At 36.7% G+C, this 26,865-nt stretch overlaps 1 protein-coding gene across 3 annotated transcripts in view; it reads left to right on the top strand.

Moving 5' to 3' along the window:
* The window catches only part of ICE2 (interactor of little elongation complex ELL subunit 2), a 65,930-nt gene that overhangs the window by 14,631 nt on the left and 24,434 nt on the right, over positions 1 to 26,865 (top strand). For all 3 annotated transcript variants that reach the window (XM_037054022.1, XM_037054021.1, XM_037054023.1), the window contains 5 exons: positions 13,398 to 13,535; positions 14,190 to 14,306; positions 14,562 to 14,721; positions 15,893 to 16,074; positions 25,227 to 26,220. In XM_037054022.1, the coding sequence (XP_036909917.1) occupies positions 13,398 to 13,535; positions 14,190 to 14,306; positions 14,562 to 14,721; positions 15,893 to 16,074; positions 25,227 to 26,220 (1,591 nt within the window). The remainder of the gene's footprint in view (positions 1 to 13,397; positions 13,536 to 14,189; positions 14,307 to 14,561; positions 14,722 to 15,892; positions 16,075 to 25,226; positions 26,221 to 26,865) is intronic.

Below are 26,865 nucleotides of genomic sequence, written 5' to 3'. Positions count from 1 at the left end.
CAGATAAGGTTAAGTTCTAGGAATTCATCATCACAACGCCCTTACTATATGAAACATTAAAGGGACTTATCTAAGAAAAAAAGATAAAAAATATGAACAATAAAATGACAACAAAATCACAACTATCAACAAATGAAATTAAAAGAAAAACAACAAAAACAAAAACTAAGCAAACAACCAGAACAGGGACAGAATCAGAGAAATGGACATCACATGAAGGGAGTTCAGTGGGGAGGGGGAAGGGAGGATGGGGGGGAAGGTACAGGGAAGGAGGAGCATAATTAGTAGGCATAAAATAGATAGGGAGAGAGAAAAAATGGTATAGGAAACAGGACTCAAAGAACTTACATATACAACCCATGGACATGAACTAAGGGGGGGTGATACTGGAGGGTTGGAGGGGTATGGTGGAGGGGGGATAAAGGAGGAAAGTTGGGAAAACTGTAATAGCATAATCAATAAAATATACCTTAAAATGGTTAAGATGTTAAGGTTTATGTGTATTTTATTACAATTTTTTAAGGTTTTTATTTATTTATTTTAGAGGGGAAGAGAGTGAGAAAGAGAGGGAGAGAAACATCAACATTGGGTTGCCTCTCTCATGCCCCCCAACTGGGGACCCAGCTCGCAACCCAGGCATGTGCCCGGACTGGGAGCTGAATGAGCAACCCTTTGGTTCGCCAGCCAGTACTCAATCCCCTGAGCCATACCAGCCAGGGCTTATTAAAATTTTTAAAAATTAGTTTACTGGATTTTTAAAAACACTCCTTAAGATGAAATTTTGTTGTTAATATGAACCAGAAGAAGGATTCTGCTAAATAAAAAGAATTCCACTTTTGTTTTCATGAACCTAAATGTGATATACTCAAACAGTGTCATGTTTTTTCCATGTGGAAGAGGAGCTGTAGCTATTACTATTTTAATAATGCCTTTGAAATTATCAGGATGATAGTTTTAAAATATAAATTGTATCTCCTCATTTCACTGGTTTAAAATGTCTTCTTATCTCATCAGGAAGAGGCTGTCTGCAGAGATCAGCCCCCACCCCCAGCCTGCTTGTCTTCTACCGCCTTACTCCAGGTTGTCCCATGTCAGCCTTCTGGCCTCTGTGTTTCTCCAACACTCTGAAGGACCTTTATCTGTTTCCAGCTTTCTGACAAGCTGTTCCCCAGATACCTGCATGGATTCGTACCTTGATTCCTTCAGGTCTCTCTCTGTTCAGATGCCAACTATCAATAAAGGATGTTCCTAATTATCCTCTAAAAAATAATATCACCCTTAGTGTTTTCTTTATGATGTTTTATTTTTGTTTATTATCTTTTTTCACAGTGCCTATAAGTAAGTGCTTTTGTGCACTGCTGTGTTCCCAATGACTGGAATAGTGCCTGGCATACAACGACTGCTCAGGTGTTCAGTGTAATTATTTAAGTGAATATAAAAATGTTTATTAACAGAGTACCTTATTTGGTAGCTAACAATCAACATTATGTCTTGTTTTTTTTTAATTTTAAAAATATTGTATGGATTATGCTATTACAATAGTCCCATTTCCCTCACTTTATTCCCCTCCACACTGCACCCCACTTCCCACCATCATTCCCCCCACCCTTAGTTCATGTGTATGGGTTTTACACATAAGTTCTTCGGCTTCTCCATTTCCTATACTATTCTTAACCTCTCCTGTCTATTGCGTACCTACCATTTATGTTACTTATTCCCTGTACCTTTTCCCCCATTCCCCTCCACCCCCCTCCTCTCTGATAAATGATCTCCATTTCTGTGATTCTGTTCCTGTTCTACTTGTTTGCTTAGTTTTGGGTTTTTTTTAGTTCTAGTAGTTGATAGTTGTGACTTTGTTGTCATTTTACTGATCATAGTTTTTGATCATCTTCTTTTTCTTAGATAAGTCCCTTTAACATTTCATATAATAAGGTCTTGATGATGATCAACTCCTTTTACTTGTCCTTATCTGGGAAGCACTTTATCTGCCCTTCCATTCTAAATGATAGCTTTGCTGGATAGAGTATCTTGGATGTAGTTCCTTGCCTTTTATGACTTTGAATACATACTTCTTTCCAGCCCCTTCTTGCCTACAAGGTTTCTTTTGAGAAATCAGCTGATGGTCTTATGGGAACCCCTTTGTGTGGGGGCAACTTTGCTTGCCAGTCCCCCTGTCCACCATGGATAAAAGTGAAACTACCAAGACATGATCTGCTTGGGGAGGAGAGGTGTCAGTCTCTCAGAGGAGAAAGACCAAGAGCCCCTTCCTCTATGGCTTTTATTGGGCTGTAATACACAGGAATACAGGCGGCAATGATCAAACAGTAGAGAGCATTTCAGAGAAATCTGAGGGCTTAGTCTGAGTCAGTGTCTGTTAGGTAAGGGTGTTGAAAAATTTGGGAGACATACTCATTTCCTGCTTGGGCTCTTATCATATGAATGAAAGCACCCTTAGCAAAGCAGGCTTTACAGGACTTCAGGAACTTTTTCTTATGCCCGATCACCCCGGATCCCACTAGCCAGCAAGGGGCTGCACCGCCTTCCCCATCATAGGTTTTTAGGCTTAAGTGAGTTAGAGCCAGGAAGCGCTTCTCCCAGAGGATGTGGGGACTCGGGCTATGTCACAATAGTCAGGAGGGTGGGGGGGTGAGGGTCCATCACTCCCTCTTTGTTGCAGTCCCCCGAGTCCTTCCTTGATGGTCTCCCAAGCGATTATGTCTGGCTTAGGTTGCCCCTCTAAGGGGTCAGACCTGTCTCTGACTAACCAACCAAGTGTTGGGGGCAAGGGATGAAGCAGAAGCAGCGTTGCTGTTAGAGACAAGCTTTGTCTCCTTAGTGGCTCACATTCCGGAGGTCGCTCACTCAGCCTTAGCCATGGGGGGCAGTCACAACTCCTGAAACCAGGCAGAGTGGTTCTCAACACCTTTGTAGGTAACTGTCTCTTTTTCTCTTGCTGCTTTTAAGATTCCTTATCTTTCATTTTGGCTAATGTAATTATGATGTGCTTTGTGGGTGCTTCCTTGGGTCCAACTTCTTTGGGACTCTGTGAGCTTCCTGGATTTCCTAGAAGTCTATTTCCTTTACCAGATTGGGGAAGTTCTCCTTCATTATTTTTTCAAGTAAGTTTTCAATTTATTGCTCTTCTCTTCTCCTTCTGGCACCCCTGTGATTCAGATGTTGGAGTGTTTAAAGTTGTCCTGGAGGTCCTTAAGCCTCTTCTCTCTTTTTCTTGTTTCTTCATTGTATTCTGGTTGAATGTTTGTATCTTCCTTCTGGTCTGAAATGTTGATTTGAGTCCTGGTTTCCTTCCCGTCACTGTTGGCTCCCTGTTCATTTTCCTTTATTTCACTTTGCATAGCCTTCACTTATTCCTCTATTTTGTATATGTCTTATTTTTTTTAGCTAGAGTGACTTGTCAAAACATTTCATCCCAAAATTTATATTTTGCATCTCCACCCCAAAGATTCACTGATGTTTTTAACATTTACTTAATGTTTCAAAATTTTAATTTTATATTATGAAATGTAATGTGCCTATGGAAAACTTATAGAACAAATATATACAGCTTAACAAAGAACTATATAGTGAACACTTATATATGTAATATAATTACATTTCCATGTAATTCTTTTCCAAGTCAAGAACTACAACATCACCAGTAACCCAGAAGCCCCCTGAGTGTCTTTCCTATATAATCCCATTCTCCTTCATTGAAGAGATTATCACTGTCCCAAGTGTGGTACTGATAATTTTCCATGCCTTTTTTTTTCTTGGTACTTTTTTAGTCTCTCTTGGCTGTTTTTTAATTTTACATGAACAGAATTATTTTACTCTTTCATGTGAACAGAATTGTTTCTTGTTTCACTATTATGATTGTGAGATTCATACATATGTACGTAGTTATAGTTCATTCATGGTCATTTCTGCACATTATTCCATTTTATGGATAAAGTACAGTTTATTCTGTTGATCAGAATTTGGGTTGTTTCCATTTTGGAGCTATTCTAAGTAATGCTCCTATGCAAATTCTTATACTTTTCTCTTGATGCACATGTGCACACATTTCTACTGGGCATAATATTATGAATGGAATTGTTGGGTTATAGAAAATGTATTATCTTCAATTTTAGCATATACTTAATGTCAAACTTTTTCCAAGGTAATTACACCACTTTCCATTTTATCTGTCAGTGTGAGAGTTTTGTTGCTCCATATCCTCAACATTTAATAGTTAAAATCATTTTAGTTTTAGCCAATATAGAGGCAATGGTAGTATATATTCAATAAAATTGTCCATCTTTTCTTATGCATAGTGCTGATTTCTTGTGAATTGACTGTTCCAGTTGTGCGCTTTATTCTGGATTTCCTATTTTTTTTAATATGTGGGAGTCCTTTATATATTTAAATAAAAAATTTTACAGGTTATATACTATGTTGGAAGTTTTTTTTTCTTTTGATAAAAGTTTCTTTTAATCTGCAAGTTCCCTCTCCATCCCTGTCTCTGAAACCTTATGTTTTCAGGAACCCAGGGCATTTGGCTTGTGGAGTGTCCCCCAGCTCAGACTGTGATTATATATTCTTGATGACGCTCAACACGTCTTTTCTGTATCTCTCACAGATTGTCACTGGGATCCAGAGGCTTGATTAGAATTAGTCTTGCCAAAGGGGTTGAACACATAGTTTGTGGTGTGTTCTTTAATTAGATGATGCATTATATCCCGTTTCTTTTTTGTGTGATGTTCTGTGCCTAGATCCATTCATTTACTTGGGTTTACAAAATTGTAGAGTCTAATTGCTTTATTTTTATTTATTAGAATGATTTTATTAAGACATGTTTTCCCTCATCTGCTCTTTGGTTTTCCACTTCCTCTAGCAGGGGGAAAAAGATAGATTATTTCCCTTTATATATCAGTTTTGAAAAAATTAATAGGTTCCTTCTTATTCTCCAATGGTGATTAGTGTTTCATTTTTAAAATATTATTAAATATTGGAATTAAACCAATTTAGTGGGTTCTAGTCCACTGCAAGCATCCTTTTTGAAGCTCAAATAATAGCAACTTTGGTCAGCTGACAGGCTCTGCGTGCTGACTTTTGAGCCCTTGTGAGTCACTCTTGTCCTCTTTGGGGCTCAGTTTGAACGTCATCTCCCTAACTCTAGACTCAGCCATTTTCCAGAGCCCTTGTCATTGTTGTTGTTGTTTGTTTGTTTTGTTGTGGTTTTAAGTTGGGAATGGTATTTCAAAACTGTAGTCTGGACACTAGTGATGCTCATTGTTCCTAGGTTTGTGGAGCTAGGAGATACATATTTAAAGGAAAAACAATACTAATACTAATATAGAATTACTAAAAACAGTTTGAAAAAATTGTGTGTTCTCCCTACTCTCTACTTTTTAAAAAAGTTTATACTACATTTATATCGTTTGTACTGCATTTATATAATTACATAGTAAATAATCTCCATTTGAATTCACATTCAACTTTTTAAATCGATTTTATTGGGGTATAATTTCCATGTAAGTATTCATTTTAAGTGCATGTCCATGAGTTTTGACAAGTGTATGCACTCATGTAGCCCTGACCATAATCATGGTATGACACATTTCCAATACCAAAAAAGATCTCTGTGCCTCTCCCATCCATGGCCTCAGGAAGCCACCAATGTGCTTTCTGCCACCATGGATTAGATTTGCATTTTCTAGAGATTCATGAAAATTGAGTCACACTCAATGTCTACTCTTTTGTGTCTGGCTTCTTGGTCACTCAGCATTTTTTGGATATTCACTCACATTGATACAGGTATCCACAATTTGTTCCTTTTTTATATATATTTTTTACACAAAAAGTGGTTTATCAATTCAACTGTTGATGGACATTTGTGTTATTTCCATTTTGGAAATTTCCATTTTTGCAATTATGAATGAAGCTACTATACACATTCTTGTACAAAAGTGTTTTGGGGACATATGTTTTCATTTTTCTTGGGTAAATAACTAGGGGTGGGATTTCTAAATCATATGACATGTTAAATTTCATTTTATTGAATATTTAAAAAAAATTTTATTTTTAGAAAGCAGGAGGGAGAGAGAGTTGGGGGAGAAACATGGATGTGAGAGAAAAACGCCATTCGGTTGCCTTTCCCGTGTCTCTAACCAGGGAACCAGCCCACAAACCAGGCAGGTGCTCTGACCAGGAATCAAGCCAGTAACCCTTTGGTTTGAGAAACAGTCTCAACCCACTGAGCCACACCAGTCAGGGCAAATGTGGTTACATTTGATCAGAAACTGCCAAACTGTTTTTCACAGTAGAGGTAACCATCCCTGGCTGGCATGGTTCAGTGAACTGAGCACAGGCCTGGGAACCGTAGTAGAGGAAACCCTCTTACCAGCAACATATGGACTCCAGTTCTACACTTTTACCAACACTTAGTATTGTTCATCTCTTTTCATTTTAGCCAACCTAATTGGTGTGCAGCGGCGTCTCATTATGGTGTTAATTTGTGTTTCTCTGATAAGCAGCAGTGTTTGCACATTTTTTAAGTGCTTATTGACGTTGTATATATTTTGTGGAAATGTCTTAAAATTTTTTGCTGATTTTATTCATTTTTATTTCTGAGTCTTGAAAGTTCTTTGTATATTCTGAATACAAGTTCATTGTATACTGTTTCCTCCCAGTATGTGACATACTTTTTAATTTCTTAACAGAATTTCTCAAACAATTTTAATTTTAATGAAGTTTAATTTTTCACAGTGTTTATGATTATTGCTTTTACATGTGCTTGCATGGAAATATTTGCCAACCCCAGGTGGTTCTCTTCTGGGGTCACTTTTACTCTGTAATTTTGTCCCATGTCCTCCTTCTTCCCCCCGCCCCCACACCCCGGGACTTTATCAATGTCTGGAGACATAATTGATTGTCACACTGGAAGATTGATACTGGTATCTACTGACTAGAGGCTAGGGACGCTGCTAAAAATCCTACAACACTCATGACATCCCCACAACAAAAAAAATTAGGCCAAAATGTCGATAGTGGTTATGATGAGAAAACCTGATCTTGAGGTTTTATGGTTTTAAATTTTATTTGAATGTCTTTGTTCACGTTATTTTTTGTGTAAGATGTGAGGTTTGGATCAAAGTTCATTTTTCTGTTCTGTGGATATCTAGTTCCAGAGTAGTGATTTTCAACTAAAGAGTGCTTTTTGCCTCCCAGCAGACATCTGGAGACATTTTTGGTCGCCCCAAGTGAGAAAGGAGTACTGCTGGCATCTAGTGGGTAGAGCCAAGGATGTTGCTCAGTGTTCTACAACATACAGGACAGCTGTAAAGAGTGATCTGGTCCAAAATGTCAGTAGTGGCACTGTTGAGAAACTCTGTCTAAAACTACTGGTTGAAAAAGCTATTTTTGTCTTTGTTGAATTGCCTTGTCACCATAGAAATGTGGGTTAGTTTTCTAATTCTGTTCTATTCCATCAATCTGTATATGTGACTTTGTGCCAGTGCCTCCTGGTCTTGTAGTAAGTTTTGAAACCATGTGGTGGAAGTTCTGCGACTTTGTTGTTTTTCTCTAATTGCTTTGGCTCTTATCAGTCCTTTGCATTTCCATGTAAATTTTGGTATTAGCTTGTCAATTCCTACAAAAATGCTAGGTACGATTTTCACTGGGATTGCTTTGAATCTATAGAACTTGTATTTTACAAATATCTCAAAATACTGTTTAGATTGCCTTTTATCCTTTTTTAAATAAAATCTGATCATCGCTTACCTTTTAAGTAGAAAATTTACTCATTTACATTTATTATAGTAATTGGTGTATATGGACTTGCTTGTTATTTCTACATGTCTTACTTTTTCTAAACAACTTCTTTTACTACTTTTAAAGGAGTTGATTCTCCCTGCCCCTTCCTTTTCTCCTCTCTGTTGATTTGGTATTTACACATTGTTTTGTTTTGTTTCTTTTTTCTCTTAGGGGTTAGTCTTGAATTTTACGTAGAATTTTCCCCCTCACTGAATTACCATGTTAACATTGATATGTAGGTCATTTTCGCAGCTCTGTGTTGTTCTATTAAGCTCCACCTCCAAAGACCACAGCATTTTGACTTTCATCACGGCCTCCTGATTGATGGTGTTGTTTTAATGCTGTCTCTGTTTAAAACGCACTTAATATTACTATTTTATACAATGTGTATCTAATTTTTTTGTCTTTTCATTTCTTTCTTAAATCTACGATCTGAAATCCTCTTAATTATTCCTGAAATGCTTTGTTCTACATGTTCCTTCAATGAAGTTCTCTTGGTGATAAACAATTCTTTTTTTTAATCTGGAAACAATTATTTTTTTTAATCTGGAAATATATTTATTTTGCTTTCATTCTAGTAAGATTGTGTTTTTTTCTATATATACTTGTAAGTTGACAGTTTGCTGTATTTCTTAAGATTTGAAAATAAAATTCTACTTTTTCTGGCTCATGTTATTGCTATTAAAAAGTGTTATCTGTTTAAAGTCATTTCTTTTAGGGAATTTATCTTTTCTCTCTAACCTTTCTTTATTTTTGGTGTTTTACAGTCTTGTTGCAATGTGATTTTTTTTTTTATTCCTGCTTGGTTCATTTCATCTTTCTTTTTCTTTTTTTTTTTTTAGGAACATATTAAATGTCTTTACTAAAACAGTGCTGCCCACCTCATTGGTTATCCTGAAGATTTAATGAGATATGTCATGTAAAGCATTAGCATAGGATCTAGAATGTGATAAAAACTCCATGAGTGTTAGTAGTTGATGCCTTTATTATTAACATTTGCATTATTGTGAATTCATACCCTTCAGTTCTAGAAAATTCCCTGCCATTTTAAATGATTGCTTCTCCTTCATTTTCTCAACTCTGTCGTTCTGGAATTCCCAAATACTGAGTTTAGACCTCAGTTTTTCTTCAGGTTCTCTTTCTCTCTTTTTTCTTTTTGGTAAAATATACATAACAGCCCTGACTAGTGTGGCTCAGTGGTTTTGTCCTGCAGAGCCGAAGGTCACTGGTTCTATTCCGCGTAGGACTTATGCCTCGGTTGTGGGTTACTTCCATGTTGGGGCATGAATCAGAGGCAACTGATTGATGTTTCTCTCCCTTTCTTCCTCCCTTTTCCTCTCTAAAGAAAGGAAATAAGCAAACAAACTAAAATTTACCACTTTGGCCATTTTTAAGGACAATTAAATGGCATTAAATATATTCACACTGTTTTGAGCATATTTTACAGTCCATCTCCAGAACTTTTTTATCTTCCCAAACCGAAACTCGTTAAATATGTCATTATTTTCCCCTCCCCCAACCCCTGGCAACCATTATTCTTATATCTGTAAGACTTTGATTTTTCTATGTGCCTCATATACAATATTTGTCCTTTTGTGATTGGCTTCTTTCACTTAGCATAATGTCACTAAGATTCAATCATAACAGTGTCAGAATTTCCTTTCTTTAAAAAAGTTTTTAAGACTCCTAATATAAAATTTGCCATCTTAACCATTTTTAAGTGTCAAGTTCCGTAGTATTAAATGCATTCATATTCTTGTGTAGCCAATCTCCAGAACTCTTTATCTTGTAAAACTGAGACTTTATACCCAATTCTGAGCTGTTTCTGCTCAACACTGTGACACCAAATTTGTTGAGGGATGGGGGCGAGACTTCCCCACACCAACCGATTCTCCAACTTTACAGATAGTAAGCAAGCCTAGGGCTCCTATGAACCCCACCTCTAATTGAGTAGTTTTGCTAGAATGGTGTACTAAATTCAGGAAAGTACTTGCTATTTTCACTCTTTATAAAGGATCTCAGAAACAGCCAAATGGAAGAGAGATGCATAGGGCAAGGTATGAGGCAAGGGGCACAGAGCTTTCGCACCCTCTCTGCGCACACTACCCTTGTGGCACCTCCACATGTTCACCTGGAAGCTCTCTGAACCCCATAGTTTAGGGTTTGGTGTTGATGTCTCACTTTGTTGGCGTGATTGGTTATCATTGGCTATGAGTGCCTAACTTCCCTACCTGGAGGTCAGGAGTAGGACTAAAAGCTCCAGCCCTCAAATCATGTCTTGGTCTTTCTGGCAGTCCTCCCATAGCTACCCAGGGGCCACCAGTCATCTTATTGGCATAAAAAGTACATGCTTAGCCCTCAGGGGGATTGTACAGGTTTTAGGAACCATATGTCAGAAACCAGGAACAAAGACCAAATGTATCTTTCCTCCTTTTTTATCCCCACCTGAGGATATGTTTATTGATTTTTTAGAGAGGAAGGGAGAAAGAGAAAGAAAAAAACACTGATGTGAGAGAAACTGGGTATCGAACCTGCAACCTAGGTATGTGCCCTAACTGGAATTGAACCCACAACTTTTCGGTGTATGGGACATCGCTCCAACCATTGAGCCAGCCAGCCAGGGCCCAAATGTGTATTTCTTATTGTATCACCCATTAAACAATAACTCCTAATTCCCCCTTCTCCTCATGGCAACCACCATTCTACAATACTTTCTGATTTTGTCTAGGTGCTGTCATGAATGGAATCTTACATATTTGCCTTTTAGTGACTGGCTTGTTTTTTTGCATAGTATCTTTAAGAATCATCTGTGCTGTGCATGTGTCTGAATTTCCTTCATTTTAAAGATTGAACGAGTATTCCATTGTATGTGTATAAACATTTTATTTATTCATCCGTTGTTGAACACTTCAGTGGTTTCTACATCCTGGCTGTTGGGAATAATGCTACTGTGAACATGGATGTACAGATATCTGTTCAGATCTTTGTTTTACAGGGTTAAATATGCCAGGCTCATGTTCAGCTCTCGGCTTGCTCTTAGAACTGGTTGAGGCATTTACCTTCAAGCTACCTCACCTTTTGTGGGTTTTCTTACTGATCACTGCTCCTCCTCACTCTAGGTGTTTCGATTTTAATTATTTACAGTTCTTGGATATTCTCCTGTTTTACTGAGCCCCGCAGTGCTGTAAAAATTGTTAGTTGTGATTTATTGAGGATCTAGTGTCATTTGGATTGGAGTGCTCTTCAAGGTGTCTATTCTATAGTACTTCCAGAAGTGCCTATTAAACTTTGAAACATATATATATATATATATATATATATGTACATACACATACATACACACACACACACACAAAATGGAATATTATATAACTATAAAAAGTGATGAAATATTGCTCTTTGGGACAACATGAATGGATCTTGAGAGAGTATCAAGCTAAGTGAAATAAGCTGGATGGAAAAAGATAAGAATTATATGGTTTTACTCACATATGGGATATAAAACAGAAAGCAACAAACAAACTCATAGATAACAAACAGCATTATGGAGACTACCAGAGAGGAATGAGGTGGGAGAGAGAAGCGGATGAAGGGGTTCAAATATATGGTAACAGAAATAGACTGAATTCTGGGTGGTGAGCACACAATGCAATATACAGATGTATTATAAAATTATACACCTGAAACTGACAATGTTATTAACCAATGTCACCCATATAAATTTTCATTTAAAAGATATGTGTATGATACCATTTTTATGGCCCAAAAATAAAATTTGGGAAGATCATCATTTTCACCTTTGTGTAGCGATAGAGAGGTCTGTATTGTGTGCATGCATGTGGTTTTGGTGTATTTAACTTTCAAGTTATTTCGAGTGTCAAGTAATACTCAGGGGGTGAATAGTGGGGAACAGCCTAAATCTCTTAACCCTCCTTGTTCACTCTTAGCTGTTTTTCAAAGACAAAGAATTATTAGTTAAAAAACCTTTTAAATTAAGTATATCAAATATAATGTTCCTTTAGTTGCTTAATATCTACCAGTTGTGAAATGCCTTTAATAATATGTAATCTATTGAGTATAGGTGTAAAATTGTCTTAGATTTTTCCTCTGATTCTTTCTGTTTCCAAAGTTACTGAATTAAGGAAAATTCAAATAAAAGCACTGTGACATCCAGCAATTTTACCAAGAAAGATGTGCCAGTAAATCTCTGACCAGAGTGGTCTTCATGTCACGTAGTTCTTTTGTAACGTTGCAGGTTCAGATTCTCACAATGACTGGCGTAGGACAGGAATGTGAGGGGTGAAAGTTAACTAATGTCACTGATGAAGAACAAAAGTGTACTGATCTGAGTTTGCAGTGGACTAGAGTTTTTTTTAAAAAAACAGCTTTTCCATGTTAACCTGCATCTGCCTTAGTTGCCAGCAATATTCTGAATTAACTACGAAGGGCACTATTGAAAAGCATGGAAGGAAGGGGAAAATTTGAAAGAGCTGGGAGTGAGGATTAAGAGGGGAAGACGGGGATATGAAACTACAGATGAACAGATATACTGTAGTAAAGTTATTGATTTGTAATAACAGATTTTATTAATGTCTGAAGGGAAAGGAGATACACATAAGACGTGCTTATTACTGAGGGCTTTTGTGATATAAAATATATTCTGCGAGGATCAGACTGGGTTCATTGACAGGAGCAAATTCCTGTCAATTTACCTTAGAAGATACAAATTACCTTAGAAGATAATGCCTCTGTAGTTTATAAATTGTAAACCCCACCCCCACCCCAAACTGCTATGTTCCTTTGAGTTATCTACATGTTATCGCAGGGAGGTATTGGGTAAAGCTGTGAGTTTTATTTCCTTCCTGATTACATTTCCTGGTAAGTTATTAATATTTTGAAAAGGGTTTGGAGAGAAGAAAAATGCTCCATGTTTGAATTAGTTACAACATTTCTCTCTTTTGGGGGGACGGGTTGTAGATTAGAATTATGTGGTTTTAGAATTATAAACCCTATCTACAGGGTATAATTAGAATTATGCCCTGTAGATTAGAATGACATGTAAGATAACTACGTTAATTCTTTGTGCTTAGCAGTCTTTTTAGGATATTAAACTTACTTAATCTTATTCATTTTTTAAATATAATTTTTATTTAATTCTTGTTCAAATACAGGTTTCTGTCTTATATTCCCAACCCTGCCCGCCCTCCGCCCCATGCTCCCCGCCTCATCTTATTCATATAACTGCTTTTATGGCAGTAAAGTGTTTTGAAATTTTCATGTGGCTTTATTTCCTTGACAGTTTCTTAAATAGCATACAAAATTTGTCTTCTATTTAATTTCAAATTTTAATACAATTGCTAATTTTAGTATTATTAAATATTAGTATTTTCAGAAATTAGGCATAAAAGAATTATTATGAAAAATAAGAGATCACATCAAGTGAAGAATGTACTATACACCTGGATTGTTAAAAGTTTGATTAATGAAATGAAGCTATATTTGAAATGTATAATTATATAGCCATGTGTAACTAAATTATTTTTGTTAGATATTAAAGAAAGAAGTACAGTGTAAATGGACTTCTCTTGGTTTTTCTTTTCTAGCAAAGTTTAAGAGCTTGCATTGACCAAGTAAAAAAGTATCCAGAATTCTATACTCTCCATGAAGTCACCAGCTTAATGGGATTCTTCCCATTCAGGATAGAAATGGGATTAAAACTAGAAAAAACTCTTCTTGCATTGGTAAGGTTTACCATATGAAAGTGTATACTTATTTTTGTTTGAAACATCATGTGTATTTCATATAGACAAGATTTGTACAATAATGAGATACTACTTTTAAAATATGCAGCCTAAATGTGTCCCTTTTTAAATGGATTCCAATACGTGATCTTTTAAAAAATGTCACTACCCACTTTATTTCTTGATTTTCTTTTTTATTTATTTTATTTCATTTTATTTTATTATTTTTCTTTGTCATGATTTTCTTAGTGCCCATCGTAATGTTACTGAATATAAGCAAGAAGTCATATTTTTTTAAAGGAATTTTATGCACAATCATGGAAGTGTGGTGTAGAAGATAGTTTAGAGTTTCTACTATACCCTGTGATCATTTGTACCTCACAATATGAGGTAAAAGTTTAAAGTGGCAGGAAAAATTCTATGGCACTCTTGTCTTTGGCGCGCTCACTCTCTCTCTCTCTCTCTCTCTATATATATATATATATATATGGTTGTCAAGCAAAAACATGAAAGTCTTGACTTAAGACTCTAAATTTGACATTTTCATTTAGTAGGATGAAGAATTTTAACTTCAAAATCTCTTACAATGAAAGGATACTTAGAAAAAAATGCATCAAGATTTTTGCAACAAATATTTGTTTTTTTTTCATTTAGGGTAGCGTGAAATATGTGAAAACAGTATTTCCGTCAATGCCTGTGAAGTTACAGCTCTCAAAAGATAACATATCTGCCATTGAGACACCAGAACAAACAGCTGCAGCTATGCATTATGTAAGGCTGAAGGCGGTTTGGGATCTTTAAGTAATCTTCTGTACCTAATGAAGTACATAGAATCTGATTATTCTGAAGTTCTCTTCCTGAATTTCTTCAGTTCTTTTTATACATTAAAGAAATTTCCACGGAGTTGGGAGTGAGAGGGGTTAAGTGGACTAAATGGTAATGGGAAAAAATACAATAAAAAGTTAATTAAAAAAAAGAAATTTCCAATAAGCATCATGAAGTAATAAGTCTTATGTTGTTTTCCAGGATATTAGTAAAGATCCAAATGCAGAGAAGCTTGTTTCCAGATATCACCCTCAGATAGCTCTAACTAGTCAATCGTTATTTGCCTTATTAAATAATCATGGACCAGACTACAAGGAACAGTGGGAAATTCCAGTGTCTATTCAAGTAATACCTGTTGCAGGTTTGTGATTTGCCATGTCAGGTAATGCTCTTAGCAGAGGAGTCGTGATGGTTCTATTTCAGCAGTCTACTTATAGTCAGTTATCAAATACAAAAAAAAACGTTTTGATTTAAGTAGGATGTAAGTTTGGCATTTACATTCATTAGAACTTTTTAAGTAGATAGTGGTACCATAGAATTAACACTCATTAAATTTACAGAACCTGTATTTGTGTTAGGACTAAGAGGTATTAGAGAAATAATTGGGGTTTAGCGTGACCAAAAATACATGATATGGTCAGGTTCTTTATCTTTCAATGAAATGAAAAGAATACAATACTTTATTAGGCAGCCTCAAATGGGTGAGTTTCCAGGACTTACGTACTTGTCTATTCTTGGAATTCAGAATTAAAATAGGTCTATACTTACGAACATAGGTTAGTCAGTCTATTGAAAGTAAAATTATATTTGCATGTAAATTCCTCTGTACAAAGGATTATTCCTCCCTTGCTGGTGTAGCTCAGTAGATTGAGTGTGGGTTGTGAACCAAAGGGTTGCTGTTTCAATTCCCAGTCAGGGCACATGCCTGGGTTGCAGGCCAGGTTCCCCGTGGGGGCCACATGAGAGGTAACCACATGGTGATGTTTTTCTTCCTCTCTTTTGCCCTCCCTCTCTCCCTGCCTTCCGCTCTTTCTAAAAATAAATAAATAAAACCTTAAAAAAGATTATTCCCTTTCTGTTTTGGCTCATATTTAATAATTTTTTCTTCCAGAAGTACTATTATTATTATATGTAACAACATAATTCTAATAAATGAGAACTGTGTTTAATGAAACAAAACTACAAATTGGAATTAAATGTAATGTATTCTCTGTGGTAAAAATTTTATCACCTTTTGAAAGCATAACCCTATAAGAACTGAGTATTAATGATGATAAAAGTATAACAATAAAAGCAGAAATCCTTTTTAAAAATTGTTAGAAAGAAAACATTTTTCTTGCCAGTTTTAGTCTCTGGTCCTCATCTCTCTAAGGGACTTTAAAGAATTTCTAGTTCAAGGTTGGCAAATATATGGGACTTGTGCTCACACTTTCCTCTCCTGTGTCTCTTTGTTTAGTGATCCTTCTGTCAGACATCCTGCTTTTTTTCTTAACTACTAGAAACTAACCACCCTCTTCTGTTTCTGTTTTAAGGTTCAAAACCGGTTAAAGTAATTTATATTAATTCACCACTTCCCCAAAAGAAACTGACAATGAGAGAGAGAAATCAAATCTTCCATGAAGTTCCATTAAAATTCATGATGTCCAAAAATACATCTGTTCCAGTCTCCGCAGTATTTATGGACAAACCAGAAGACTATCTACCTGAAATGGATGTATGTAATGGTTTTTATTTCTTAAGGGAATGTATTTGTTTATTCTGTTGAAGCCTAAAGTTTTATTATAGGTCTCTAAATCTGTAGCTAAAAATTTGAAACTGAAAATTGAACCCCAGGTCAAGCTAGTCTTTTGGCAAGTAACTTAACTTCCCTCAGCCTGTTTTTTTTTCCTTTTTTTTTTTTAAGAAAAAGGTGATAATACCTACTTTACGAGATTGTTGTAAGCATTAAGTTTGACATTACAATTAAAATGCTGAGCACAGCCTTTAGTATACATGTCCTAAAAACTCAGTCAATGATGGTGGTAATTGTGGTATTTAATTAATCTTATTTATATTTAAGGGTTTTTTTAAGTATGAAAAGGAACAGATGAATTTGATTGGTACAGAAAATATTTGGCGAGATTGTTAATGTTTTCAGTATACTTGGTAGCTGTGTGACCCTAAGCCAGCTACATAACCTCTGCGCCTACTATGTTCATCTGTAAAATGGGTATCATGATATTAACTCCTGGGAATATTTGGAATTAGGTGAGCTAATACATGTAAAGCATTTAGAACAATGTGTGGCACTCCATAAATAGTAGCTTTTATTATTTTGTGTATTTTAAAATACTTTTCCATGATTATTAAACTGAGACATTTTGTTTATACCAAACATTCTTCATTTGTTCGACAACTGTTTATTGATAATATTGTTCTATACTGCACTGAGGGCATAGCAGTGGATACAAATACAGTCTCTTTTCTTTTGGAGCTTTCATCATTGGTGGAGGGCACAGATCATTAACAAAACAATAGAAAAAAGCAGATAGTAATAAATGCTATGCAGAAAAAGAGTAGGTTGAGGAAAGGAGTGAGAAATGGGAATATTTGTAGAGATTCATGGTCAAGAAGGCTTCTCCAAGGACAGGAAATATTTTTATAATGTATATGTTCACAGAACATTTTCAACTTTTCTTAAATTTTTTTGTTTTACATTTTGAAATCCACCTAAAACTTATATTAATGTGAGGTAGATGTCGGGAAGTAACAACTATTAAGAAGAAACATGAAGTAGGTTAAAAAGGATGAAAACTGACAGAATATCTCCTTTCATTAATGACAGACCACATTATTTGGATCTGTTCATTACTGCCAATAACTAAAGCTGAACAAAATTTAAAAATTCTGGCCCTGGCTGATGTAGCTCAGTGGATTGAGCGCGGGCCTGCGACCCACAGGATCGTGGTTCAATTCCCAGTCAGTGCACATGCCTGGGTTGCAGGCCAGTTCCCAGAGGGGGACGCACGAGAGGCAACCACACATTGATATTTCTCTCCTTCTCTCCTTCCCTTCCTCTCTAAAGATAAATAAATAAAATCTTTTAAAAAATTGCTGTAACTTAAAAAAAATTCTTTCTTGAAGTCATCAAAGAGCTAACGAGATAGTGAGGAATTACAGGGCGGAGGTATCAGAGAAGACCAGACAGACCCAGGGAGGTAATGCTGTCACTTACTGGGTTTTTTTATTTTAATTTTTTATTTTTGCCCTGGGTGGTATTGGCCAGTTCTAAAGAGACCACAGAAAATGAACTGTGGTTTTGACAGCATGACAAGACTAGGGAGACAAAAGTCACAGTTCAGTTTTTCATCAAAAGCTGGACCCTTCAGGGTAACACCCCAAAAGTAAGAGTGAACCAGGAACAGATCAGCTTTCTCAGAGGTTGTAGCTTGAGTTTTCAAGCCTTGAACTTGGATTCAGATGCCTTTAGATTACTAGTGCCTCTAGACGTGTGGCAAAAGCAAATGAAAATAATTCTTAGAGGAACATCACATCATTTTGAACCTCAAATTGTTTCTGCAAATTACTTTTAAAAATACAGGATAATTAGCCCTGGCTGGTGTAGCTCAGTGGATTGAGCGCGGGCCTGCAAACCAGAGTATCACAGTTCAATTCCTAGTCAGGGCACATGCCTGGTTTGCAGGCCAGTTCCCAGCAGGGGACACAAGAGAGGCAACCCTACATTGATATTTCTATCCCTATTTCCTTCCTTTCCCCTCTAAAGATAAATAAATAAAATCTTTAAAAATATACTTAAAAAATACAGGACAATTTCTTAACTTTCTTTTTAATCCTCACCTGAGGACATGTTTTATTGATTTGAGGAGAAAAGATAGGGAAAAAGAGAGAAACATCAATTAGTTGCCTCCTATACATGCCCCACCCAGGGATTGAACCTGCAACCCAGGCATGTGCCCTAATCAGGAGTTGAACCCTCAAACTTTTGATGTAAGGGATGATGCTCCAACCAACCGAGCCACCCAGCCAAGGCTAAAATATAGCATATTTTAAAATGAGTTCTTAAAATACAAGAACAAAAGATATTTCTAGATAACTAGAAATAGGAGGAGGAAATCATGCACTTACTATGAGCTAGAGCCATCAGGAACAATGACCAAAGAAACAAACTCACATGAATGGATCTTAGAATTATCCATCAAAAGCTATTAGCCAACTTTGTTAAGTTATACAGTACTCAAGGATATTAATGCTTAAAAATTTAAGTGAGGAACTGAAACTTAAAAGCCAATCACATTTGAAAAAGATCCAAGTAAAAATTTTAAAACTGAAAATATAGTAAGTACAGTTAAGGAGAAAAATGGAGACAACTGTACTCGAAAAACAATAAAAAAATAAGTTAAAAATTCTGTAAATAGGGTCATTAAAGCACTTTGCATAATGCTGAAAAGAGAAGCAATAGACTGGAAGATGTGTCTGAAAAGACTGTCTACAATGTGACACAGGGAACAAAGAGGTGAGCCTATGGTGAGAATGTCCACCGTGTGTGGCTCCACCCAGAAAGGTGGTGGGAGGGAGACACTGATTGGGACAAAGTCAGCACTTGGAGGCAAAGAGAAAAGTCTTAAAAGCCATCAGAGAAATAAAAGGGCTGAGATTAGACAGACAAATAAGTTCTCAACAACCACAGAAGCCAGAAGACATTGGAATGATATATTTTACTAAGAAGAAGAAAATCCATTTACTAAAATTTCCTGTTTAATATTAAACAAGATCTTTTTCATTAAAAATTGAGTTTGATACCAGTAGACCCCCTCTAATGGATAGTTTTGAGGCACAAGGAAAATAATCCCAGATGGAAGGAGGAATGAAGAAAAACAAAAGTGAAAATAATGTGTATAGGGTCTAATTTTAAGTGATTACTTCAAGAAGTTATAGGATTTCTAAGGTCACCTGGGCACTAAAAACTCCAGAAACTAACCAGCCAAAGTCCTGTCCAAGACAGAAGCCTTCACTCGGGAAAAATTAGTGGTGGTAGAGTCCACATTGACCAGAACAAGGACATTAAAGAAAAGAAGTTTTCAGATAACTATAGGAGAGAGGAATAGAGGAGCCGGATGTAAGAATATACTCAAGATTTACACACACACACACGAACCTACGTGCATGCATACTTTGTGGTAACAGCGACGCATGAGCGTGGAGCCATGCAGCTGAGAAAGCTGTCCTGGTTCTCCTGAGGAGCAGGAAAGCCCATCTCATTGAAACGGGAAGAACACAAGAGGATTGTTGATGGAAGTTTTTACAAAGGTATTAGAGGAAAAAGAAGCAATTGCTGTAACATTTCTATAATCAAGATGTATCCACAAAATGTGAAAACTGTTCATTCTAGAAATCTCAATTCTAGAAATGTAGCTCAGAAGTACACCAGGAAAAGAACAAAATGTATGTGCAAGTTATTCATTGCAGTGCTATTTGCAGTAGTAAAAGATTGTAGACAATTCCCGTGTCCCTTAATGGGGTACTGACTAGATAAAGTGTATGTTCTGAATAGCATAATAAGCACCTATTAAAAAGAACGAGGAAACTCTAGATATGCAGCTATACAGTGGTCTCCAAGATATATTGTTAAGTGAAAAAGGCAAGGGAGAGAACATTTCATGTAATAGGCTACTTTTTATTTAAGGAAAGAAGAAACAGGATGGAGCAAAAGTAGGTTTACAGTTTTGAGTATGTGAAACAGTTTATTCTTGTGTTACTATTTGTTGTGTTATTTTCCATATGAACAACTGTAAACCTTTTGTCCCACCCTGTATACACACACGCGTATTTGCATATATTTTTAAAAGAAAATTCATACAATGAAGAATAAATTTAAAACTAATGAAATGGTTAATTGGAGGGGGGATGGAACAAAGTAGAGAAGGCAGGATTGTCAAAGGCAAGATATTTCTCTGAATATCTTTTGTTTTATAGTTTTAACTTTAAGCCATATAAGTATTTTACATGACTATAAAATAAGCTTTAAAATATTTAGAAAGCCAATCAAAGCTGAAGTGAAACAAGTGAATCCACTGTATACCAAGTTAGTAGTTTAACCAGACAAGAATTATTTTAAGTGATTAGAAACTTGGTAATTTGACCATACAGCCCTAGAGATTTATATCCTAAGTTCAGAAAGAACTGCTGAAAAATCTTAAACTGCATATTGCTATTTTTATTTTGAATACATTAGTATGATAAAGCAAATAAGTTTATATTAAGCACTAAGAATTTCAACATAAGAGATAAAAATGCCAATCAAAGAAGTTAAGTAAATGCCCTATAATAATACTGGAATAGTATCAAAAAGACATCAGAGCCAACTTGAAGGGTTTCCCATTGGCCAGAGAGGTGTCAGTTTGACTGTGATAAAGGATGACTGCAGTGGATTGAAATGTATGCAGTATGTTAAAATCCATGAATTTATAATGATACTTTACGTAAAAGTACTAGTCACCATCAAAGAATGCTTGTATGAGAAGTCATTATTCTGACAACTAATTTAAAAACATCAAGTATTTGTCTTGCCTTTCCAGTACAAACTATATTTCAGGGTAATGAGAGAATATGAATGTCATCATTTTGTAACTTCTAATGAAATAGTGAATCTAGGCAATGATCCTCATCATTAGCTGCTAAAACCATTAGGAGATCAATGAGGAGTTTTATAATGGATAGATTAAGTTGATGAAACCTGATGAACCCACAAACCAGTGGTGACACCACAAGGAGAAAGAAAACCAGACATCGTTAGCCTCCTGATAGCAGTGTGAGCCCAAAGCGCCGCACGTAACAGATTCAGGGTAAGAAAAAGGATACCTGAACCTGATCAAGTTACTAGATCACTTAATGGGAAATTCCAAGGATGTAAGACTATGTTAAACAACATTGCACAGGGATGCACAAGTTAAAGTCCAAAATGCAGAAGTTTTTACAGGATAACTAATCTGGTTTCTTCTACAAATACCTGGCCAATGAGGGTGTTGTCTGACTTGAGGAAAGTCATTTGACAAATTAAAGAAAATTGAGCGATGTATCAACCAATTGGATACTGATTGCAATAAACAATTGTAAAAACACATTAAACTGGGAAATTTTAACACTTGACCTGTTATTTTATAACATTAGGGAATTATTAACTTTTTCTGATATAATTAATGATATATTTTGTAGAAGAATCCTTTTATAGCTACAAAATATGTGTAGATACATACTGTTTATAGATAATGACATTTTTAATTTAAATTCCATTGTGATAATGGTTTCTCAGTTCATTAAATTTTGGTTTTATATTTATGAAATTTCTTTATTTTTTGTGATTATATTATTTTCTTCTTGTAAATGCCATGAATAATCTGATTTTTAATGTCTACTGTTCTAATTTTTGCTTTTAAATATCATATTTGTTATCATTTTAATCCATTTTATAATTGGAGTATTTTTTATTTCCAAAGGCTTGGATATTTTGCTGTTTACATTTTTCTTAATGATGCCTAATTTTATCGACTTTTATTTATTTATTTTTTTTTTTAATATATTTTATTGATTATACCATTACAGTTGTTCTGTTCCCCCTCTTCATTCCCCTCCACCCGCACACTCCCTCCCCCACTATTCTCCCCCCCTTGGTTTATAACCACGTGTCTCAAGTTCTTTAGATTCTATATTTCCCCCACTATTCTCACCCTCCCCACTACCTATTTTCTACCTACCATCTATGCTATTTTCTGTGCCTTCTCCCCCCTTCTCCCCCTCCCACTCCCCTGTTGCTAACCCTCCATGTGTTCTTCATTTCTATGGTTCCACTCCTGATCTAGCTGTCCTCTTGGTTTGCTTTTGTTTTAGGTGTGGTTGTTAATAACTGTGTGTTTGCTGTCCTTTCACTGTTCATATTTTTCATCTTCTTTTTCTTATATAAGTCCCTTTAGCATTTCATATAATAAGGGCTTGGTGATGATGAACTCCTTGAACTTGACCTTATCTGAGAAGCACTTTATCTGTCCTTCCATTCTAAATGAAAGTTTTGCTGGATAAAGCAATCTTGGCTGTAGGTCTTTGGATTTCATGACTTGGAATACTTCTTTCCAGCCCCTTCTTGCCTGTAAGGTCTCTTTTGAGAAATCCGCTGACAGTCTGATGGGTACTCCTTTGTAGGTGACTGTCCCCTTATCCCTTGCTGCTTCTAGGATTCTCTCCTTCATTTTAGTCTTGGCTAATGTAATTATGATGTGCCTTGGTGTGTTCCTTCTTGGGTCCAACTTCTTTGGGACTCTCTGAGCTTCCTGGATTTCCTGGAAGTCTATTTCCTTTGCCAGACTGGGGAAGTTCTCCTTTATTATTTGTTCAAATACGTTTTCCACTCGTGGCTGTTTCTTTCCCCCTTCTGGTACCCCTATAATCCGGATGTTGGAACATTTAAAGATGTCCTGGAGGTTCCTAAGCCTCTCCTCATTGTTTTGAATTCTCATTTCTTCATTCCTTTCTGGTGGGATGTTTTGTTCTTCCTTCTGGTCCATTCCATTGATTTGAGTCCCAGTTTCCTTTCCATCGCTATTGGTTTCCTGGACATCTCCCTTCATTTCAATTAGTTTAGCCTTCATATGTTCCTCTAATTTGTGACTGTACTCTACCAATTCTGTGAGCATCCTGATAAATAGTGTCTTAAATTGGGCTTCTGAGAGGCTGGCAATCTGTTGGTCGCTTAGAGTTATTGGCTCTGGGACTTTGAGTTCCTCTTGCGCCATCTTTTGGGCTGTTCGTGCCTGTTAAGTAGCAGGATCAGAGCCCTAAAGTGTTCACTAGAACAGGGCAACTAAGTCGCTGGGTTGTGACGTTGTATGTGGGGGCAGGGTCAAAGAGGGACAATGGCTTCCCTCTGCCGCCCGCTGCCGTGACCCCCACTGGCACCGCAACCACCACTGTCACCAGGCCCACGCATTTCATTCCACTGCACTTGAGTGTGCCACCGCTGTCAGCCCTCCACCACTGGGTTTGCCCCCTGGGGCCTGCGTGGTCCGTCTCACTGTGCGAGAATGTGCGACCTTGGTCAGTCTGCCCCGCACCCCGACTGGCTTTGGGCTGCCCACGCCTAGGTCGGGGGATCTGTCCTGCCTGACCCAGCTCCGCTGCTGGCTCTGCCTCTCTTACCGTCCCCGTTGAACGGTTCGTAGCTGTCGGACTTCCGTATAATTCCATTTTCTGGTCTTTGGGTGTGTTCTAGTTCTCCAAAACTTTTGTTGTAGTCAAACTTGGTTGTGGGAGAAGGCACAGTGTTTCCACCTATGCCTCCATCTTGGCGGAAGTCTCTATTTACTTTTAAACAGAGAGTAAGATCTCAGCAAATTGTGTTTTGTGCTGTATTGATGTTTTTTTAATATTAATTTATAGTCCATCTTTGGAAATGCCCCTTGGATTCTTGGGAGGGAAAAGGTATATCTTTGTAGTCTGTATGTATGTTTTCAATCATTTATATATATTTCTTTCAACCACTTAATCTCATTCATACTTTCTGTTTCTATTTTACATGTTAAAGACAGTGTATCATTGACCAAGTACAATAGTTTTTCTGTCAAATTTTCCTTTTATTTTTAAGTTTTGACTACCTAATTTGATGTTTTTGGCATGTCTCAATTCATGACCAAACCATATCTATTCATCATGGACTTCTTTTTTCAGCATAGACTCCTTTCCCTGTCTAGTTCATTTTGCATTGAATTCTGCTTTGTCTAACACTTAATTTAATGTTGCCATTCTGTCTCCATTTCTTGATGGTATGCCCTGTGGTTTTGTCTTTCAATATTTTTGTGAGAGAATGTCTTATGTAAAATAGCATATAGTTTAATTTTATGTTTTTACCAAACCAGTCATCTTTTTACTTTTGTAAGAGGTGCCATTTACTGAGAAGCTACTATGTGCCAGAGACTATGTCAAACAACTTTCTATATACTGTTTCTCATTTAATCAGAACAAATCCAAGAAGATGACCCTATTATCACTATTTTAGTGCTGAAGAAGTTAAGGTTCAGAGAGGTTAAACAACTTAACACAGGTTGATCTTACTCACTTCTTGATTGCTGCCAGACGATTTCTTTCTCAAATCCTAAGCTTCAAAGCTAACAGGTGTACATGGCCCAGGCTGTACCCGAATCTCCATGGTATGTGTTTCAAGTGCTGTGCCAGACTGAGGAGAGATCTGCTGCAGCTCGGGCGAGAGGACAGTTTATCCCTGAATAAACTAAAGCTCTTCCATTATCAAAACAGCACATGAAAAACTACTGCTTTAATGGCTTTGTGTCCTAGAATACAGTAAAATCACTTCCTGTCCATTTCTCCTCCTGTTACTGAGATTTGTTTTCCCTGAGTAGATGTAGAAAGAAAGCCACTGATTGATGCAACACACGCAGAGGCTGGCGACACTTCACAGTGGCAAAGAGGCTTTTCTCCTGTCATCTAAGGCCAGGTGTCTCTGCAAGAGTGTGTGCAATGGGTGTGAATGGAAATCTGCTTCCTTCCTCTTTACTTTGTGGTCCTGTCTATTTTTTGATTAGTGGAAATTCTTCATGGGCTGCGACAGTTCACAAGTATTCTCATTTCCTGTGTTGTTACAGCTTGGCAAATTTGTGTTTCATCAATGTTTCAGTGGGAATGTAAGGGTAAATAAGTTAGCTGCTAGTAGTTTATTGCCATCTTAAGCAAGAACCTTTCAGAGCCATCAGACTTCTGCTTTTAAAGAGCATGAACTGTGTATGTGAGGAGCAGGGGCATTAAGAGATAGATGAAGTGTGGCCTGGAATTTTTGCTAATAGTTTACCAATATACTTTCTTAAGATGTCTAATGAAGCTAACGAGTGCCGAAAAATTGAGACCCTTGAAAATTTGGATCTGGATTTTGATGATGACGTCACAGAACTTGAAACTTTTGGAGTAACCACCACCAAACCATCAAAGTCACCAAGTCCAGCAAGCACTTCCACAGTACCCAACATGAAAAATGCTCCCACAGCCCCCAGTGCAGCGGCTGCTCCCGTGGCACCCGCTGCACCAGCTGCACCAGCAGACATTTCTGCTCACTCTAGAAGTTTATCTCAGATTCTAATGGAACAGTTGCAAAAAGAGAAACAGCTGGTGACTGGTGTGGATGGTGGCCCCGAAGAGTGTAAAAATAAAGATGATCGAGGATTTGTACCATGTGGTGAGAAGACATCAGGAAATTCTGACAAACCTCTGATGCAAGATGGTGACTTGAAAACATCTGACGCCTTACAGTTAGGAAGCCCTGCAACAAATGAAACCTCTGATAAAAATGGCATGGCTATTGATTCTGTGTATGCTGGTGAAAGACTGAATGCTCTAGAGGACACAGACAATCCAAAGGAAAAGACTGTTACATCAGAAGCAGCAGAAACTGAAGATGCAGTGCTTTGCAGTAGTGATACCGATGAAGACTGTTTAATCATTGATACAGAGTGTCAAAAGAGTAGTAATGGAAAAGCAGGTGAAGTGGGTTCTAGTTTAAGTTCTAAGCCGGCCAGCCCAAATTCTTCCTCAGGAAACCAGACTAATGCTACCTGCAGTTCTGAAGAGTCCTGTGTTCTAAAAAAACCTATCAAACGAGTATACAAAAAATTTGATCCAGTTGGGGAAATTTTAAAAATGCAGGATGAACTCTTAAAGCCAATTGCCAGAAAAATACCTGAATTGCCCTTAATGAATATAGAAAATTCTAAACAACCTCCTGTTTCCGAACAACCCTCTGCTCCTTCAGATACCTCTAGTTGGCCAAAAACTGTATGGCCTTCTGCATTTCAGAAGCCAAAAGGACGTAAGTAAATATTTATTTAAAAAGTTCATATTAACTGTTTTGCCTATTCCTTGTCCTTTGGGTTTTTTTCCCTCATTCCCTCACTTTCTCTTTGTTATAACTTGTCTTATAATCTTTACATAGTCATTGATAAATCATTTTTTAAATCTACCTCTCTAAATACGTACCCAGAGTTGTATGGATAACTTGTAACCTGTGTTTATCCAGCATGTACAGTGACTGCTAAGCTGTAGGTGATGTCATTTGCCAAACTGATGAAAGGGAAGTGCGTCAAAAATAATCATAAATATTTATTATTCCAAAATGTTTTTATTCTTGGTGTTTTGTACTTTTTCATTTTGTGAAATAGATACAAAGCAGCACTTCAGCTCTGCCTAGGTTAGGGATAACATTTTTTAGAACTCTTTTTTTCCCCTCACTTCGTTTGTTGTCTCACTAACTGATTCTTTGTCTAGGGTTAGTTAAGATAGTTGTTAAAAGAAAGAACCTTAAAGCTTCGATTTCAGTTCTTGCTCCAGTTCCAGTAAAAGTAACCAAGTGGTAATAGTATGATGGTCCAATGAGATGAACTAGAAAGTTAAAGTTGATAGAAATTTAAAAGTAGTTAATTGAATTGTTTTATCTTGGATTATGCTAGATAAACAA

This window comes from Sturnira hondurensis, unplaced genomic scaffold, assembly GCF_014824575.4.
Source record: "Sturnira hondurensis isolate 20B ecotype Veracruz unplaced genomic scaffold, ASM1482457v3 Scaffold0008196, whole genome shotgun sequence".
In the NCBI taxonomy this organism is placed as follows: Eukaryota; Metazoa; Chordata; class Mammalia; order Chiroptera; family Phyllostomidae; genus Sturnira; species Sturnira hondurensis.
Note: the sequence above shows the minus strand (reverse complement) of the source record. Positions and strands in the feature narration are given on the sequence as shown.